Source organism: Centrocercus urophasianus, unplaced genomic scaffold (genome assembly GCF_019232065.1).
Source record: "Centrocercus urophasianus isolate 14NV4802_14NV808 unplaced genomic scaffold, USGS_Curo_1.0 seq_27, whole genome shotgun sequence".
Lineage (NCBI taxonomy): Eukaryota > Metazoa > Chordata > Aves > Galliformes > Phasianidae > Centrocercus > Centrocercus urophasianus.
In genome coordinates, this window is record NW_024884833.1 from 6,077,761 (window position 1) to 6,098,034 (window position 20,274).

A 20,274-nucleotide genomic window follows, 5' to 3' on the forward strand; every position below is an offset into this window, starting at 1 on the left:
CTAGTATTTCCTAAGATCCAGCCTGAATCTCCCCTGGTGTAACTTGAGGCCATTCCCTTTAATCCTATTGCTAGTTACATGGGAGAAGAGGCTGAACCTCACCTCATCACAAACTCTCTTCAGGTTGTTCAAGGGAGAGAAAGGTCACCCCTGAGCCTCCTCCAGTCTGAACAATAACAGTTCCCTCATCTCTTGATATTTGTGTTCCAGACCACTCACCAGCTTCATTGCCTTTCTCTGGACACACTCCAAGATCTCAATGTCTTTCTTGAACTGAGGGGTCCAAAACTGAACATGGTACTCAAGGTGTGGCCTCATCAGTGCTGAGTACTGAGATACTGGAAATTGTTTAATTTCTGTGATGATCTGATTCCATGCGCCATATTCTTAGCCATTACTACTTAATTCAGAACTGCCAATGTGGCAGCAACCCACATTACGGTTGGATTTTTCGTAAGACAGGCCACATATTATCTACATCCTATTTAGCTGCTCTTGCAAAATATCTATCCTAGCAGCTTGTGTAGCTTCTGAAAGATTAAGTGCCTCAAAAGCAAACATATACATTATTTGGATTGAGTAAAGGATCCTTTTCAATCCAGATCCAAAAGCTTTAAGCTTAAGGCCTTCATACCAAAACCAATACCAAAACAGAATAATCAAATCACTGTTGCCTTTCTTTAACACAGGTCTCAAAGTCAAAAACAAAAGCTTATCAAATAAAGGAATACTGCATACAGAATGAAGAATGGAAGGAGCAGAAGCACTTGCATCTTACAAATAAGACAAATAAAAATACTTTTAAAATGCAGCTTGGTAACAAAAAATACTTCTCTTTCTGGAGTACATGTATTTATTATTTATTTGTTATTCATCATGTGTAATACATTCCAATCTGACATGACCTCTGTATCAGCATCTTATACATTCCCTCTTTATAATTTTACAGCTTTAAAACAAAGTTTTGAGTCAATATTTTTCCCCACTTCATCTTTTTTTTTTTTTTTTTTTTTTTTTTTTTTTTTTAAACTTGCAAACATGAGAAAATGGATCTTATGTTAGAGGGCATAAAACTAATTATTGCATTGAATGTCTGCATTTGCAGACATTCAAAAGACACAAGTACTAACAAATCTTGCTGCTTTCAGTAGTCTCATCTATTTGCAGAGTTCTCATCTTTTTCATAATTCGCACATTTACAGAGGAAGGATAACTTTCACTAATTTAAAGCACTCAAAGTTAGTAGTATGTATTTGAAAGATGTATTTGAAACCACACTTGTGGCCAAAAAGTTAAATGCTCTCCTCTTAGAGAGGCAATCCATGTAAAAAGAAAAATGGGAAGTCTCCTTGCCATTTGTATACCTCTATGCTATGAAAAACAAAAAAGAAAACCAAGAATTACATCATTCAGTACATCCCATATGGAAAAAAGTATTTATAATTTTCCATTTGTAACTTAAGAGCAGCGAATAACATCTGTAGCACTAATGAGTAGTGCATCTTGCTAGCAGGGAACTCCCGTTCCAAGTTCCTTTCCCCATATTCTTACATACCCACAGGAGCACAGCTGACAAACGCACGTCTTCATGGATGGCACTGAGTGCAAAGGCACAGGCGACGCTGGATGCATGTTTGGTAAGAAAAAGTTGCGGATCAGGTCTTTCCCAGCAGATGCTCTAAGCAGAAAACCTCTTCAGCAGCAATTTCTTGAAACAATTATGTCAAAAAAAATCTGGGAACTTCGAGAAGCAGATCATACTGTCAGAGCACGTCTGAACTGATCAGCTCCTTCCCTGGCTTGCGTGACCAAGCTCCTTTGCTAGCATCCTGACCAGTGCACTGTGGTTCCTGCTTTCAAGCATTTTCTGACCAGGGCACAAGTACTTGGTCAGTTTCCTAGGAATCCTTTGTAAAGTCACCACCACCAAGCTCTAGAACTCAGGTCTGCAAGCAACACAGCTGCGCCTATTTCAGACAGCTGATAGCTGTAGTCTCGAGCTGTTCAACAACTAGATCAACATGGAAATGCACTGTCATAATGTTATTGTCAGTTACCCTGCAGTGTCATAAACATAAATGTATACATTACACACAGTGTACAGATTTATATAAGTCTACTACGGAATATCTACAATCTGAAAATAAAATAGCATTAACTCTACCAGAAATCATAGTTTGAAACTTCAATTTGAAATTTTAGTACAAAGCCTGAAGGAATTGTACCAAAAATTCCACTTAAATGGGAGAAATTTATTACAGAAAAAGGTCTTTATCAACACTGAAAACTGATGGTAATGCTTGACCATACGTTTCAAGAGGAGAGAATCCAGAATAGGCAGTGCGCAAAAACATTTTCCATTTTAAAGGGGCAGGATAGAGACACCAAATATTTTGCGATTTCTCCTTTGAGACGTTATGTAATTTTAGAAAATGGAAAAACAACATGCTCAACATCTATTTTCAAAGCTGTGTTTACAAAGGAATATATAATTTTGTACATAAGTTTTGAGTTGTTCACAGAAAATTAGTATGGATGACTTGAGACACAAGGGATCAAAGCAAGCAACTGACACTGACAAGAAATCTGGCACACAGGCCTGGCAAGAAATAGGAGTGCAACTTATCATCTAGACAGTGCTTGGAGAAATTACGAAGTACTCAAGTGCACCATAATTTTAATACTACCATTGTTCGTATGTTTTACAAGTTTTTTAACAACGATGGTGATTCCTTTGTGCTCAGCTTCTCATTCAGCTTCTCTTTATCTGGAGAGAAAAAAAAAAAAAAGTATTGGTTAACATTGCATAATGTTCAATTAACTAACAGAAATACTGTCCCTAAAGTATCTGCATGTATTAAAAAAGTAATAAAGTGCTATTTCCAATTTTGATGGCTGTGAAATGTTCAATTAACTGACAGGAAATACTGTTCCAACAACATTTAGCACACAGTGAAAAAATAGGTATAAAAGAGCACTTCAAGTTTAAGTCTGATAAAATCATCTGTTATCAGTACAGTCACAATTTCATGTTACTAAGTTATTTATATAGGAGAATTAAGTGGAAAACATACAGCGTGAGCATTTATGCTCAATTTTAAGAGAAAATTTGGAAGCCTAGTTAAGAAAGTTTGGAAGAAGCAAAGCATTAAGGGTTGCTGCCCTGGACTTCAGGAGAGCTGACTTCAACCTCTTCAAAGATTTACTTGGAGGCATCCTTTGGGCTACAGCATTAGAAGGTAAGGGGCCCATTAAAGCTGGTTGACACTTAAACACCACTTTGTCCAATTTTAAGATCAGAGCATCACCTAGTTTCTTACTGAAGTGCAGAGTAAGAAACTGGGGAAAGGTCGCAAGAGGCCTGTGTGAATGAACAATGAACTCATGGATAAACTAAAAGGAAAGAAGGCCCATGAAATATGAAAAAACAGTCTGTCCATCTAGGAAGAACATAAAAATGTTGCCAGTGCCTGTAGGAATGAAACAAGGAGGGCTAATGCCTGCTTGGAATTAAACCTTGCAAAAGAGGTAAAGGATAACAAGAAAGGTTTTTGCTTTTTAAACATATCAACAGTGTTTAAAAAACTAGGGAAAATGTGGGTCCCCTACAAAATGAGGTAGGTGCCTGGTAACAGGAAACACTGAGAAGATGGAGATTTTCAATGATTTCTTTGCTTCAGCCCTTACAAAGACTGCACCTCAGGAAATTCCAAACCCCGGAGTTAAGAAAGACAGTCCAGGTAAAGAAAGATTCCCTGTTGGTCAAGCATCTGGACAGAGAACACTTAGCCAAAATCAGTGCACACAAATCCATGGGGCATGATGGGATGCACCCATGTGTGCTGAGGGAGCTGGCAGAGGAGGCTGCCGAAGCACTCCCTTATTGATAATCTTTGAAAGCTCTTGGCAAATGGGAGAGGTGCCTGAAGACTGGAGGACAGCCATTGTTGCTCCAGTTTTCAAAAAGGGCAAGAAAGAGAATCCAGGAAACTACAAGCCTCACCTCCAACCCTGGAAAGGTGATGGAACTTGTTCTGGATACCCTCTCCAAGCAATTGGAAGAGAAGTTACTGAGATTAGTCAACATGGATTCACTAAGGGGAAATCATGCTTGACAAACCTGGTAGCCTTCTGTGATATCATCACTGGCTGAGTAGATGCGGAGAGAGCAGTGGATGTAGTCTACCTTGACTTTAGCAAAGTGTTAAACAGCATCTCCCACAGCATCCTTCATATGACACCTAGAAAGCGTGAGATAGATGAGTTGACTGTGAGGCGGACTGAGGACTGGCAGAGGTAAGAGGATTGTCATCAATGACACAGAGTCTGGTTGGAGGCCTGTAACTAGCATAAACCCCCATGAATAGGTGCTGGGTCTGGTCTTGTTCAACATCTTCATCAATGATCAGAATTAAAGGATAGAAACCAATCTCAGCAAGTTTGCTGATGATACAAAGCTGTGAGGAGTGGCTGACACACCAGAAGAAGGTGTTGCCATTCAACTAGACCTGAACAAACTAGAGAGTAGGGAGGGAGGAACCTAATGAGGTTCAGTAAGAGTAATAATAGCCTTGCATGTGGGGAGTAATAACTGCAGATATCAGTACACAGACTGGGGAATGACCTGCCAGAGAGAACATCTGCGGAGAAGGACCCGGGTGTACTTGTGGACAATAGGCTGGCCATGAGCCAGCCGTGTGCCCTTGTGGCAAAGCAGGCCAACAGTACACCAAAGAGCATTAAAGAGCATGGCCAGCAGGTCGAGGGAGGTAATCCTCCTCCTTTACTCTTCCCTGGTGAAGCCACATTTAAAATATTGTACCCAGTTCTGGGCTCCCCAGTATAAAAAAGACAGGAATCTTGTAGAAGGATTCCAACAGAGGGCCACAAAGATGATGAAGTACCAGGAACATCTCCCGTAGGAGTAAAGACTGAGTAACCTGAGTCTGTTCAGCCTGGGGAAAAGATAACTGAGGGGAGATCTAATTCGTGTTAATATATACATATATCTGACCAGATGAGACCAGGCTCTTCCTAGTGTAGCGCAGCAATAGGACAAGGAGTAATGGCCTAAAACTTGAACATAGGAAGTTCCATACAATCATGAAGATGAAGGGTGATGAAGCTATGGCACAGGTCACCAAAAGAGGCTATAGAATCTCCTTGTATGGAGACATTCAAGACCTATCTGGATGCCTACCTGTACAACCTATTGTACGATGCCCGCTTAAGCAGGGAGTTGGACTCGATCTCTTGAGGTCCCTTCCAATCCAGGAATTCTGTGATTCTGTATCAAGTTGCCTTTTACACTGGCAGTAGATTAGACCAAAGTATCATCTACTCAATGCTTTGATATGGAAAAAAGCAAATGGCACTGTCACTGTCACACACTTACAAGATCTCTTCACAAAACACTATGTCAAAACAATACCAAAGTACAAGTCATACAGTACAAAGTGGTTATCAAAGGAAAGATTTTGTCTTCAGTTAAGTTATCCTGAAAAATATCTTACAGAGCAGTATCCAGCAGATGCACTGCAGCAGTTTTGTTTCTCTTACTAAAAGTGAGGTAAACTAAGCAATAACCTAAGCCACTGACGTTTACAAACAATGCGAGTCCCTGCATATAGTAAGTTTTCCTTGTCAAGCATTACTTGAAAAAGCATCACTACCTTTTGTCTGGCTATTTAAAGTGGCAATCCTTCACAAAAAGCATAAATCTCACTGCTCCTGAGACTTCTAGTATGTCACTAAAAGCATAAGTTTTAGTAGTGTATTGCCATTACTAGCCCATCTTTATTCACGTACATAAAAGTTAACTTTGCGTTTCTTAAACCAGTGCACTAGTGGTTAAACAAAAGAGGACACGTAGACTACAGACATGTAACCGAGAACTCCACCAGTTTATATTGCCTACTATATATTTCTAAAGAGCTACACATACACAGGGTAAACGTATTATTTCAAATCAACTTCGTGAATTCTCAAGATATAACTTCAGAGGACTCTGCTGCTAATGCACGTACAGTGGTTTTTTTGTTTGTTTTTGTTGTTGTTGTTTTTAAATAGCTGTAGGTTTCTTTAGAAAATCAGACAAGTATCTTTTTTCATCCTTGAAAGACATACATAAAACAAGAAAAAAAGAACACATATGCTTTGCTTTTGTCCCATCATCTATAAGAAATAAGCATGCAAATAATCTTTTGTCCAACACTTTTACAGGAGGGTTCAGCTATCAGATGACACATGTGGTAGTATAACTGGTGGCAAAATGGACAAAAATCTGGTTGCTAAAGTACATGGGCACTTACCCTTCAATTTATTTATCAGGTCTAATGGGATTTCATTAATTTTTGATGCCATTTCTTCTAGGTGTTTAGAGAAGACCAGCAAAGATGGCAGGGAAGAATTTTTGTCAGGAAGAGATACTGGTGATTTTATCTTGGCAAATTCTTCATCCAAGCTGAAGCGTTCTACAGACATTTGCAAATCGCCTCTTTCTCCTTCATCTGGAGAAAGACTTATGTCTGAGAAATTACTTAAAGATTCATCTCCAATAAACACCTCATGCAGTTCCTGTTCTTCTCCAGATACACTTTTTTTCAGCATTTTGTATCTGCTGAGCAGGGAATCTAGATTTGGCTTTAAATTAAGAATATTCCCTTGATTTACTGTATTATGTGGTATAAATACATTGCCTAAAAAACCTAATCCAGATTCAGACATCACAAATTTATTAGAACTTCTGCTACTAAGCTCTTCTGGAGTAGTCTCATGCAGCATCCCAAAATCATCAACTTCACAGCTCTTAGAACTTAACACTGGAGACGCATTCCACAGCAGATCTTTATCCATTAAACCCAAAAGATGATCTGAGGGTAGAGTTTTCACTTTACTACTGTCTTCTGAAGAAATACATGGAGTATTCAAGCTCTTCTCTACATACATGCACGGTGATTGTTTTGTTTTTCCTATAAAACTTTCTCCAGAAACAGCGTCCTCTAATTCTTCTTCACTGTCCAAATCCTCTAGTATCTCAGATGTTTCTTCCCAAATCATAGGTACATTGATTTGACTTATCATTTGCATTAGAACTGCAAATTCTGCAGAACTTCTTTTGGACTTTTGTTCTGACAATGGATAATCAACGTTAGGTACAGCAGATGAAGAGGAACCCCCATCTAAACTAATGGCTGCCTTATCCTGGATTGCAGGACTAGCATCCACTGGAGCATCTATTATTTCTTCGGTTGAAACCAGCTCTGCATCTGACAAATCTTCAGACTGAATAGCTTTTCTCCATGAGTTTCTAATTTCAGAAACTAATGAAATAAAAACAAATAAAATTTTTAAATTTTTTTCACACTCCCAACCAAACTTTTCTACTGTCCAGTTAATAACATAAGGAAATTAGAAAATATATATATATATTATATAAATATAAAATATAAAAGTATTTTATATATATTATATATAAATTATATAATATATTATATATAAAATAAATATATATATGTAATAACGCCTTTATACTTGTTTATGCTTAGTTTTCCCAAGACACTTACCTCACAACAGAAGGGGATTCTACACAGGAAACATCTATGCTAGCAGAAACATTTATGCAAATTTACAGTACTTGCTGATCCTGAGCTACACAAGTGAGACTTTAGGGTTACATGCAGCTTCAGTGAATTATTCTTCATGTGTGAGACGTCCAATGCCAATGAGCTAGCTACATTTCTTATTAGTGATAGCATATAGTATAAACAGCATTTTAGACTCACGCAGATTTTCTGGAGTTCGGTGAATTTGTTTCCTTGTCAAAAACGGGTTAAAATCCAGAAAGTCAATGAGATCATCTGATGCTATTCCTCTTCCTGCATCACTCTGAGGTGACTCTGATGTTATTATTTTTGCAATCTGTAGAATATTACAGAAGAGCAAATTCTGAGAAAGCATAATTATAACTTCTTTACTTCTGTTAGCTATGACTCCAAGCAAATCACGTTCTCTTAAGTGACTGGATTAGTTTGGAACCTCCTGATTATTCTGCAATTTACTACTCAGGCTTAAAACGCGACCAGTACTCTACAAACACAAAATTAAGTTATGGTAGCAAAATCAGAATTTGATTAGAAGCTCCCACATGAATCTACCTTTAAAATGAAAACACACACACAAAAGATATTTGAGATACTGGTCAAGAATGGTGTAAGTATAAAGGTTAGAGTTCCAAAAATAGAACAGACGACAACTAATTGCCCTCTTTCACTGAAAGATAATTTAATTTTCAAATCAAGATGTGGTGAACATAATAATCAATCTTCTAGAGGAATTCCTTTCCTTTTTTAACTCTTAAAGTGAAAAAAAAAAAAAAGTTAAATATTTGCTAAAATTCCGAAAATCTGTTAAATGTTTGAGCCACAGAATTCAAAAACAAAAAGGACTTTCAAATTCTAAATACATGCAGTGGTTCAGAAACTAAAGTATGAAAGGTGTTAAAAATCACATTATGATTCTTTTGGAAGTGCTATTCATGTTGCAGTGGCTTAGAAACATTCTGTGCTTTGTTCTATGCTTTCAGATTGTAGTTCATTGGGCCATCATCACTCCTAACACTCAGTGGCAACTGTCTAGCAAGGAAAAAAAAAAAACCTTTTATATACACACATGAAAAGAACTACTTTACAAAAAAAACTTCAATTTCTTTTTTTAACATATTTTTTTTAAAAAAAAAAAAAAAAAAAAAAAAAAAAACCACCAACAATAACTTTTCCTAACCTCTTCTGCCAATTCTTCTCTAGCTTTCTCAAGAACAACCTTCTTTTCAAGAGGAGCATCTCTCTGGGTAACATGACCTTCTGAGTTTTCCCATGATTCTGATAAGGTGAGCTCATCTTTTCCATCCTCCGAGATCCTTGGAGGCATGGGCTTTTCTTTCCCACTGTCTGGTTCAATATGCAAGTCCTAGAGGAATATAGAGTAGTTATGAAAAGTTTTAAATTCAAGTCTCAGAAAACTAGCATAAAGGAGATGCTGCACAAATTCTGAGAGCAACGAACTTGGCATTTATATCAGCAAGAATATTTCAAGGTTTTAAATTCTAACTAAATACAAGTTATTGTGACACTCATTTTACTTAAAAACAAAAAAAAAAGTAGGACATAAGCAGAGGCTACAATGAGGTGTCACTACTGAACACAGACAATATCATCTGCAACTACCTTCAAAAAGCTGCAATGAACAACAGTACAATGGACAACTGTACATACAATTTCCCCCTAGGACACATTGTATCTCTTGTTTTTGGACACAACATAAAGGAACTTCCTAGTCTGACAATTGCTCACAACAAAAAAAGTCAGTTCTGTTTTCACAGGCAGGAAATCTGTGATACACTGGATGTTGTACTAGAAGTCATAGTCAAGTTCCCGTATTTCCTACTGCTTGCCTATTTCTTAAGGAAGTTCATGGCAATTAGTTTTCACAGTTTAGGACTGACTCAGAGGAACAGTTGTACTGCTTTAAAAAAAAATTCACAGAAAAACATACTAAGTCCAGGCTTCAAGTAACATCAGAAGTAAATATTAAAGACATTTAAGTTATTGGACAGGCGATAAATCACTTAAGAATAACCTTTTCAGTTAAGAGGTCTTTGTTTTCAGATGTTTCTGACAACTCTGAAGATTTTGAAGAGATCCTTCAACAAAAAAAAAAAAAAAAAAAAAAAAAAGCAATTTTAGAGAAAAACAAAACAAGTAGCATACAAGACTTAGTGCACAGCCACTACACACCTGTGTGCCCCGTATCTGTCCGTTACGATTTCCCTCAATTCGTCCCGGTCATCAGAAGGCAATTTTACTATAGGGAGAACAGGTGACAACTAGAGCAGATTCAGCTCTATTTGTGTATCAGCCTCCCAAACTTGGTAATTATGTAACTTTTTCCCTTAATTAGCAAAGTGAAAGAGAAGGGGTGTTGCAGTATATTTTATAAACAAGTCTTCCATATTCTTCTACCAAAGGCAACTGGAAAACCTTCTGCGGATTTGATGTTCTTGCCCCTAAATATTCATACACACATCACCTGACTACCACATACTCAAGTCTAATCATTTCTGATTACTGCAGTATTAACGGCAAAGCTCTAAAATGTAACATACAGAACTCACTTCTTAGGAAGACAGCCTAAAATTTCAATACTTACTGCTGAATGTCTTTACAATCATAAATAGAAAATAATCCACGCTGTAACAAGTCACTGAGAGAAATTCCATTAAGCAATTGGACAATTTTTGAGATTCATATGCAAATAAGCTGCTGATGTCAATGTATATGATATCAGCACTGTTTTTCTTTGCCAACTCCCTCTTTTCTAGTAGGCAACATTCAAATATTCGTAGGATTTCAATCTTGTGATACCGTTATTCAAGTTTATTAAACTTTCTGGCACTAATGAAATATTGTGTCAAAACCCATTGAAAGACTTCTGAAATTTTGTCTTGTTTTAACCTTTTTTTTTTTTTTTTTTTTTAAATTATAATAAGAGACAGAAAAAAGTTATTTTAGAAGACACAAATCTGGGATTTCTCTTAGATTTGTTTGTTTAGGCTGCTTTATTTGTTTTTAAACACAGAAACAAGGCTCCCAGGAATATCTGTTTTCTTATTCTCAGACTATGATGAAAATACATCTACATCAACCTAATCTGAGAAGAATTATCCAGTCTCCCCCTTGCCTCTTAAAACTTAATTGAATGTAGTTAAAAAGTTGCAGCTAAAATCTTGCCGTTCAGCTGCTGCCCACTATCAGCCAGCAGTTGCTTACCAGTCTCCAGGTGCAGAAAGCCATAGTTACTTCACTTTTTACTTACCCTACCAGGTGGACATAACAAGCAAGGAGAGCACTACTGAAATATTCCACTTATGCTCACAAAATAAGTTTCCATCATTTCCACTGATGTTGGCTGTTAGTTTGTTTTTTTAAAATCAATTTCTTGTTAAAGTCATACCATCTAGTTGGTGTTAACGATGATGAGACACTGATGGTTGATTCACTGTTCCCATAACTTATCTCCCAAAGGTCTAGAATATCTAGAAAAGCAAGTAAGTGTTTTAGTATTGCTTCTTCTTTTGTTGTTGCTGAGCCTTTGTGGGCAATACACGTAACTCACACCACAGACGTAGAATATTCACAGGACAGGCTCCTCCAATACTTAAAGAGAAATTAATCAATATAGCCACTGCAGGTGAATCTTAACCCATTTGCTCATTAAGCTCCTGCAGGCACAGATGCCACTAGCAGCCAGCACCCATTTGTGCTGCTCCTGAATGCCTGTTCGAGAGGGAAGATTCCACATGCTCCCCTGAATGAACTATGTTGACAAAATGAAAGGCAATTATTCTACATATTCATTCACAACTAAATTACCAAAGTCTAACAAGGAAATCTGCAAACAAAAAGCAGGGAGTCTTAATATTGGTGGTAGTCTGATGTAGTAGATGGTTGGGCTGCGTTGGATGATCTTGGAAGTCTTTTGCAACACCTGTGATTCTACAATTCATTGATTCTGGGTTCCATGAAAACTTATAAAAGTTGAGGTGGGGGTGGGGAAGAAGGAAAAGCTTCTCTTTCACCTGAATCTGATCCTGGATTTTGAGAAAAGATATAATCTTCACAATCCTTTTCTGCTTCTGATACAGCCTGTACCACACTCAGATCCTTTCAAAAGAAAAATTACACAAACAATGAGAAAAAACTGTGTAACATCAGCAATTAACAGGCAGTTATTTATAGTAGCTTTTCTGCAAATGATAAGCCAGGCTCAACATGCAGCTTTTGATCACTACTGGGGCAAGGATATAACCTTAGATTTCTGTACAGATGCGAGCATCAGAATGGAATTTCTATTGTTCATCAAGGAGATCCCTTTAAAGGGGAAAATACAATTCAGTAGATGTCCAGTAATAGTACATAAAAGCTCAATTTCTACAGCAGAGGGAAGAAGAAGTATGTATTGTTGATATATAAATTAATCAACTCTTATTTGTGCTGTCAAGGCAGTTCCATCCACTACATTAAATGAAGTCACACTAGCTGTCACTAAGTTGAGCATATTTTCTTTGCAAAGAAAAACTACTTCAGAAAGCAATCTCTGCTATACTGTGCTATACTCTGCTATACTTCACTAACCATGAAGTTCAACAAAGATGTACAGCATCATACGACAACGGAAAACACCAGTACAGATGCACTTCATCACTTCCCTTCCCCAGCATCAGATCAACTGAGCACTACTTACTAAATCCTGATTGCAGAGTGAAGACCAGCCAGGATAGCGTTCCCACTTCATTATCAACTCTTTCTGTCTTCTAGAATTTGATTTATTCAAAATAAAGCACTTATTTTCTATGCTTTGTCTGCAAAGGAAGAAAGATCATTATGTTGGAGTAAAAACTATACTTAAAAACACATCATAATAACAATCAAATGTTCCCCTCATCCTACAAAACCTCTGATATGCAACAACACATTTGTGCTTGCACTAAAATCTAACAGAAATTCACAACCTAAAAAACAGCTGCTGCATTGTCTTTATGTTTCCTTACAGTGGAAGAACTACATTCAAATACATGCTTAAACTCTCCCTGACTCAGTTTCAGATAAAATTTTGCAATCTCAGAACTTATTGATGCAATATTGAAAAAGCAAATCAGCTAATTAACCAGGTCTCCAGAAACAAACCCCTAAAGTATCTATGGAGCAAGGGAAAAAAAACCTGAAGTTACTTAACAACAAATTCCAGTTTAAAAATTATACGGATGGATCAAGACAAATATGAATTTGTCAAACCAAATCTACACGTTCCCACTATAAGCAATTCTTTCAGGAAAGACTCAAGAATAAGATGACACGATTTACACAATAAACAACAGAGAACCAGACAAAAATTCCAGATAATTACCTCACTGCTTCCAAATGCAATAGCATTTTACTTTGTAACGTAGCCATATTCACAATGGGCTGTAAGTGGTTTTTTGAGTCAAACCGATACGATTCATCTCTTAAAATTCTTAGGGCTTCATTTAATAGTTGAATGACTGTTAAAAAGTTCAGCTTTTCACCTTCATATAAATTTCCCGCATACACCTTGAAGTATTGCAAGCAAAAGGAAAACGTGTTACTGAACAGTAACAACACATCAGTAACAGGAAGTTTTGTCTTCTGTATTCACAGCAAGGATAATGTTTGCACTGTGATTCACAGTCCGTACTTTGATTCGGTTCCAACTGTTTCATTTAAAAAAAAATCTGAAAAAAGGAAAAAACTCCACACCCCTGATTTAAGCCTCAGATTGGTTTTCTCAAGCATAATCTGCTTGAAGGCAGCCTAAAAAGCAGTGTGAACTAAAAATGCATAAACTAATGGAACTATTCCATTTAATCACTGCCTCAAAAGATAGAGCAGGCCTAAATACCACCCTGTACTCCATGCTGGAAACAAAATCAATTTAGTACTATAGTTTAAATGACAAACTTATTTTATAGTCTCAGTTGGGCAAAAATTCAAGTACTGACTAGACAAACCTAGCAATGCAGGTCTGCATGTCAAACTTCAAAAGAAAACAATTCAAAAACTGCCAATACAGAACAGCAGCATAATCATACAAGCTTTTACAATCATTTTACATGTTTTGTTTATCCTTGCAACCATTTTTATCATCTGTGAAAGGTATTTAATTCTAAAGTACCTAAGTGCACTCTTGGGGACAAAAAAAAAAAGCAAAACAGTTTAGCATGGACAAAAATTACTTACTTCACGTGTTTCATTTTCAACTTTGTCAACCAACAGACGTGGGATACTGACAACAACATTACTTCCATCGAAAACGATCTGATCAACATGACCTCCACATACAGACTCTACAATTTCCATTTCCTTTTTCAGAGATGAAAAGGTTTCCGTTATCAATGTCCACATACTACGAACCTTAATGATAAAGAAGGACAAAAATTCTATGTTAAAACACCTATCATAATAACACAATACAATAACAAAATAGCATACAGGCAGAAGAGACAGCTAGGTAGCATAACCACAGGTAGACAAGCAGAAATACCAGTATGGCGATAAATATTACACAAATGTTATAAATATGGTGATCATCTGCCACAAAGGGGGGGAAAAGGAGTGGGACAGGGCAGTGGAAGGGGAAGGAAAGGTCAAAAGCTCACCTTTTGAATTCTCTCAGCTCTGTCTTTTTTGTTTAGTTCCTTTGATTCCATCCTACACGCAAACGAAAGAGAAAAGTTCAAGTGGATTACAGTAAAATTGAAGTCAATAATACTTCATATAAATTAATTTTAAAATTGTTTTATTTATCTAGTGTAGTTCCAAGGAGAAATACTTACTTCTGCAACTGTTGCTGGAGGTGTGTATATTCACATTTCATCTGTTTTATTTCTTTAATTAAACACCTAAAGAAAAAAAATTACAGTCACCCCAGATTCTCAAAACTCCAGGCTTTTGTTTTGCTGCTTCCAGAATTTTACTCACTAAATGATTATATTCATTCCAGATCTGAACAATTAAGTTATTTTGGAACAACGTAAAAATTGATATGAAAGATCCTTACCACAACCCTGAGAAGAAAGACAGCCAGAAAAACCACTAAAAATTTGTAAATTAAGCTGTCATATTCCACTGCAGTAGCTTAAATTTTATTAGACCCAAAATGTATTTTTTCTAAAAATTTCTTTGTTGTTTATCAGTATAAACTTTTAAATATATTCATCAACTGTACATGGCCCTGTTAAGACCAGTCTTGAAAACCGTGTAGGAAATTGTACCACCTCTTCAGTGTTTTTAACTGTTTTCACATGAGAAACCTTTTTTCTTTGTATATCCAGAGTTTCCCCCCTGAAGCAGCTTGTGCCTCTTGTTCTGTCATTGTAAATTAATGTGAAGTACCTCCATCTCTTCTTTAGCTACCCTTTAGATAAGGGAAAAGTGTGATTACACCCCAAAACATAGTGATCTATGTGTGATTAAATAGTGATAGTGATTAAATAAACCCAACTACAACCTTTCCTCATGTGTCAAGTTTTCAAAAGTTCTAAGCATGGAGTTTCTGTTCAAGAATCTCCCTAGTTTTCAATGTCTCTCTTCAATTGGAGGTACCAAAACTGAACACAGTATTCCAGGTGCAGTATAAGTAGTGCAAACCAGAATGAAATGAATCCATCCTATGTTCTGCTGCCTGTACTCCTCTTCCATACAGAATGCTATTGGTCACCCCTGCTGCCAGAGCACACTGCAGGCTCACGCTCAGGTTGCAGACCAACGAAATCCTCACTGCTGGCTGCTTTTGGTAGAGCTGCTTCCCCATCAGTAATTCACCAGATCAAATGGCTGCTTTGTTCAATCCCAAATTTCACATTCATCTTCATTAAACCTCATACAGTTCTCGTGAATCAAATCCAGCGTGACCTGTTTTTGTTCTAGCATGACTAACTGTTTTCATAAGGCATCATCTGCAAATCTGACTGCACTCATCCCACTCATCCAGACTCTTTATAAAAGTGAAGAATAACTCAAGATCAACTCCACAGGAACTCCAATCATGATGAGCTGCCAGTTAGCCTTTGAGGTATTACTATCCTTGGGGTGATTTAACTGTATTGCTGCACACTTGAAAGATACTTCTATATCCTTATCTGGAACACAGTCACCTTTTATGCTACTTATTATCTTCTGAATTTTAAAAGTTGTTCACCATTTCAAAAGGTTGGTTTCCTGTAGTGCATGCTTTTTTTACTTCCATTTAACAGGATGGACCATTTCTGAGCTTCAACAATGGTTTCTCTGAGAATATCCTGGAACCTCTCAGCTCCCCTTCCTTCCAAAAAATACCTCATAACAGCTGCCACGTAGAAACCTGCTCTTAACCTCAGTGTCTTTTCAATTCTAGTTGTCTTCCTCTCATTCCCTTGGATCTTAAGTTCTGTGATCTTGGCTGAGCTGATGATAAAGCTCCTGTTCACAGTTATGCCTCCAGACAAGTCTCCCTTAAGTCAGTCAATCCAAAATAATTCCTACTCAGCACACCCAGTGACTGTATTAAAGTCATCCTCAGTGCAGTACAGAAGTTGCCTAGATTGCTTATGCACCACTACATTTTCCAGCATAAACTGAATTCATCAGTATAAATTGGGGTCTGGAGGCGTGAAATGTGTTTCATTTGTCTAAGAAGGCTTTATGAACTTTCCCTAATCAAGGAATGTTATACAACACCTTTCATGATGACATCTCGGATTTTAATCCAAAGGCATGAAACGGACTGATCTCCTTTTATATAATTAAGCTCCATGCACTGAAACTTCTTTTTACCTACACTACAATCCCTCCACCTTTTATGCTCTTTCCTAAAAAGCTTGCAACTGCCCACTACACCTCTCCAATCATGTGAAGTATCTCACCTAAATTATGTAAATTCCAATGAAAATCTACTCTATGCCTGTATACAGAGTTAATTATTATTTCTAACGAAACTGGAAGCAATTCTCACGAGAAAGAATAAATCACTGAATATCCCAAGTTAAAAAGGATCCCCAAGGATCACTGAGTCCAACTCTTGGCTCCACAGAGCCCCACACAAAATTGAAAAAAATATTTCTGACAGTGTTAGACAAAGAAAGAACAGCAAATTTTGGTGAATTAACTAGGAGTTACACAAATAAAATCCTACACCATAAAGCAAAGACTTGACATTATATTCTGAAACTGTTATCTTCTCATGTAAGATCCTTCAAATAGCGCCACACATGCAGAATTCTATATTCTCAGTGACCAGGTAGTTGCATCTTCCAATATACAGCGTCTCCTAACTGAAGAAGTAATTTCCTACAAATAGTACGTTAAAATTAATTAAAGGAGGCAAATGTGGAGCAAAGTAATGAATTCAGCACAACTCACAAAGGGAGTGAGATACACCCTGCTCAGATCCTTTCAAAAGTACACACAAAAAGTAAGCTTTTATGAAAATACTGTTTCTTTAAAGACATTACTCACTGGGATGTTTTCTTATATTTTCGGATGATATAATCCTTCCTCAGTAAAATCTGCAGAAGTTCATTACGTGCCACTCTGCATCTTTCATCTGCCTTACACAAATCCTCAGGACTGAAGCACACAGCTTTAACAAAAGGTATTTTGCTGTCTAAAAGAAAATTAATATTTGGATTGCATGATTCACTTTTAGGAAACAGGTAACTTCCTAGTCTCCCTAATTTTAATTAAGAGAACTATATGTAAGGTTGCCCATTTTACCTGGACTGAAGCAGGTTATGCAGTATACTATCTTTTCTGACAGCTTTCTCCATTCCCTCCTTCCCTCTCACACCTTTTTCCTGTTCTTTATGCCAAGAAAACACAAAATGTCTACAACAGGTAGTCTACATCCTTCAGAATCCTCGCATTGTGAAAAAGAGCATATAATAAAAAAACACTTTTGGAGTAAATCATCATGTGGATGCACAGTCAACATTATGTACATGAACCTAGGACCAAGATCTGCAAAGTAACAGTAAGCCACGCAGTCTGCATTGTTCTATGAGTTCTATGCAAGCACACAGCAACTCTGTGAGAGATTTTGAGCTAAGCAACCGATACAGACCTACTTTCAGCTTTTGGCATGCATTCAGAACTTCAGACATTAATTGACAGTGATAAATGAAATAACATTACTGTTCCATAACAGCTTACCTGCAGAGCTCTTTTTCAGATCTTTAACTACTACATATCTTGCAAACCGGTACATTAAGTGAATAAATTTATGACCAGTAGAATAAAGAAAAAAAGAAGCTGCAGCTTGAGGAATACCACTTCCCTCTTCATTCTAGATGTGAAATTGATTTTAAATATACAATTAGTCAAAAAAATAATAGCTATAAACAGCCACCAAACATTCTTGTGCAAAGAACACAGAAGCACTGCATCCTATTTGCTTGCAAGTCCAATGAAAACCTAATCTGCTTTGTCACTATATCTGATGGTTATTCTACTCCAAGAAAGAAACTAATATTTTCTGAACATTCTTCTATGACCCATAGTTCCATACAAAAAAAATTAGTTTCAAGATAAAGTCTAGTGTAAAGTAAACTTCAGAAATTTCTACCCTCCTCATTCCTACTAGCAATCTCTACCTTACAATAACATTCAGGCTTTCCTTCTCACTTTCTGCTGAGATAACTTAACTCTGTAATTTGTTCTTCTTTGACCTTACTAAGGTTTTTTTTTTGTAGGCAGGTTTCATCTTGTCCACTATTACTCAAAATGCCCGAGTACATAAAGATTTCTAGATCTCCTATTTAAACAAATGCAGCACCAGAAGGCTTAAGAAGTCAATGATACCTAAAACAAGAAATTTTGTTTTGTCTCTTTAGAACAATGCCCTTAAACTTTATAGTCAAATTTCCCTATACGTAAAGAGCAATCTTAAGTTTTTAAAGTATTTGAAATCACTTCTAAATAATAAATACCTTTTCATTTAACTTTACCAAGTATCTTCCAAGTTAGAGCAAATTACAAGGCTGCTCTGAAATTATTAGCTCCTTTTATCTGTTCTATTTCCAAGGAAATAAGCAAGAGGCAGTACTTTCAGAGCAACCTCTGTAGTTCCATCCATACAAGCATCATACAGGCTTTTGGATCTCTTCTTACACAGGATATTCTGTGATTCCATAACCACCAAATATGATCAACCAGAAGAAATACATAGCAGCTTTTGCATCCGAGATTCAACCTCTGTCGTAACACAGCTTTTACTGAGGAAGGATATGATACACTACACAAAATAAGGCATTAACTAAAACCTATTCCTTTGATTTAAAACTCAGTTATGTTCTTTCAGAGCAAACAACAACAAAGAAAGAATGACGTCAGAGAAACCAACAGACAATCAGTTTCCACTCCTCTTAACACTTACCGAAATTTCTTTCAGCCATGAGCTGCACAGTTTCCTGAATTCAAGATCTGAAGGTTTTACATCTGGAAACATACAGTTTCTTTCCATTTTAAAGAGGCAACAGGAGAGGAGAGAGGAAAAAATATATTTTAATATATCTTCAAGTATTCAGTTACATCGTTCATACACTGTAAACAAAGTTTTGTCTGTGATGCCATCTGAGAATGATGCATGATGCCCAGACCAAAAACAGCAAGAAGCATATTAAAACAAGATTTCTCTTGATGTGAGAATTATGGACTTATTCAGAGAGAGATTTGTCTGTACTTGCTTTAGACTCAGAAAAAGCAGCCTGAATGCTTACAGCTTTTGTACCCTTCCCCCCACAGTTTATTTAATCGGTAAGCTACTAAAGCAATTCTGTCATACCAGAAAACATGAAGACAGGATTCTTATCACACTGAAAATTTTCAGCAGCAATATCTAAACTGGGAGAAATCATTCAGTGTTTGGTGCGGAAAACAAAAGGCAGAGACAGATTACTTTGCTTCTGCAGAAACACTAAGTTTATCAAAGTACAGCCGCTGTGTCTAAAATAAGTTTCCAAACTACAGATAAAGGGGAAACAAATCCACTGAAAGAATGCCATTTTCCCACAGTACTCCTCAAGAGACCGCTTTTTCCCTTCACTAATTGCTACACCATATTCTTTACGACGCGCACAGCACTGAACAAAACAACACTGAACAAATCACTCACCTGAAAGTGTTTACTGCCCGCTGCTTGTCCAGCTTAGTGAACAAAAACAGGGCAATAACGTGGAAAGTGCTGTAGCTCGGCATGTCAAAGGCAGTCCTAAAAACACACACACAGCCACATGACAAGGAGCAAAGCAGCCAAGCTTACAGAGCGTTTAACCCATCACTTAAGAGTAACACAGAACGTTACTTTATATTGAAGTATTACGAACTGTAACTTAAATTCTGAAGCAATCCTGATGCCTCCACGCCACACACCATCCACGCCCTCCTTGGAGGCCCCCCCGCGCCCTCCTCCGCCCCGGCGCTCCCTCGGCCTTACGGTCCCAGCAGCAGGTTTGTGCCCGAAGCCCCTTCGGCAGCCTTCGGATCGAAGCCCAGAGCCAAAAGGTAGAGCCAGAGATGCTCCTTCTCCCAATTCCACTCCGCGCCCACGGCGCCTGGACGCCGCCGGAACATCTTTCTCTTAAGGAGCAAACAGAACTGGAAGCCGGGCCACGGCCGCCTACCCCAACGGCAGCCACGCCGCCATCTCCCGCTTCCCGCCCGAACT

The 20,274-nt window shown here is 37.4% G+C and overlaps 1 protein-coding gene and 1 non-coding gene across 4 annotated transcripts; both read right to left on the reverse strand.

The window, feature by feature from the left end:
• Positions 1-969: 969 nt before the first annotated feature.
• Positions 970-20,260, reverse strand: HAUS6 (HAUS augmin like complex subunit 6). 3 transcript variants are annotated; one of them, XM_042826957.1, is made up of 17 exons: positions 20,044-20,260; positions 19,723-19,818; positions 18,985-19,063; positions 17,763-17,895; positions 17,070-17,217; positions 14,411-14,476; positions 14,234-14,285; positions 13,815-13,988; positions 12,964-13,148; positions 12,301-12,418; positions 11,636-11,720; positions 11,011-11,092; positions 9,637-9,700; positions 8,782-8,967; positions 7,785-7,920; positions 6,312-7,322; positions 970-2,767 (listed from the first exon to the last, which is right to left on the reverse strand). In XM_042826957.1, the coding sequence occupies exons 1-17, from the start codon at positions 20,178-20,180 to the stop codon at positions 2,703-2,705; spliced, it is 2,817 nt and encodes a 938-aa protein (XP_042682891.1). In that variant the 5' UTR covers positions 20,181-20,260; the 3' UTR covers positions 970-2,702. The 3 variants fall into 3 exon arrangements, with proteins under 3 accessions (XP_042682891.1, XP_042682889.1, XP_042682892.1); XM_042826955.1 differs by lacking the exon at positions 970-2,767 and having other exon boundaries at positions 5,830-7,322; XM_042826958.1 differs by lacking the exons at positions 970-2,767; positions 17,070-17,217; positions 17,763-17,895; positions 18,985-19,063 and having other exon boundaries at positions 5,830-7,322.
• Positions 9,793-9,922, reverse strand: LOC122164746. Its single transcript, XR_006170310.1, has one exon.
• Positions 20,261-20,274: the final 14 nt, after the last annotated feature.

What these genes read in the sequence shown, in the direction of transcription:
- HAUS6 (XM_042826955.1), bottom strand. Translation starts at nt 20,180, where the DNA reads ATGTTCCGGCGGCGTCCAGGCGCCGTGGGCGCGGAGTGGAATTGGGAG. An exon ending in GAGCTGAGAGAATTCAAAAG is followed by an intron (nt 13,989 to 14,233) that starts GTGAGCTTTTGA and finishes TTTATCATTAAG; the next exon opens with GTTCGTAGTATGTGGACATT. An exon ending in TTGCATTTGGAAGCAGTGAG is followed by an intron (nt 12,419 to 12,963) that starts GTAATTATCTGG and finishes CTTCCTTTGCAG; the next exon opens with ACAAAGCATAGAAAATAAGT.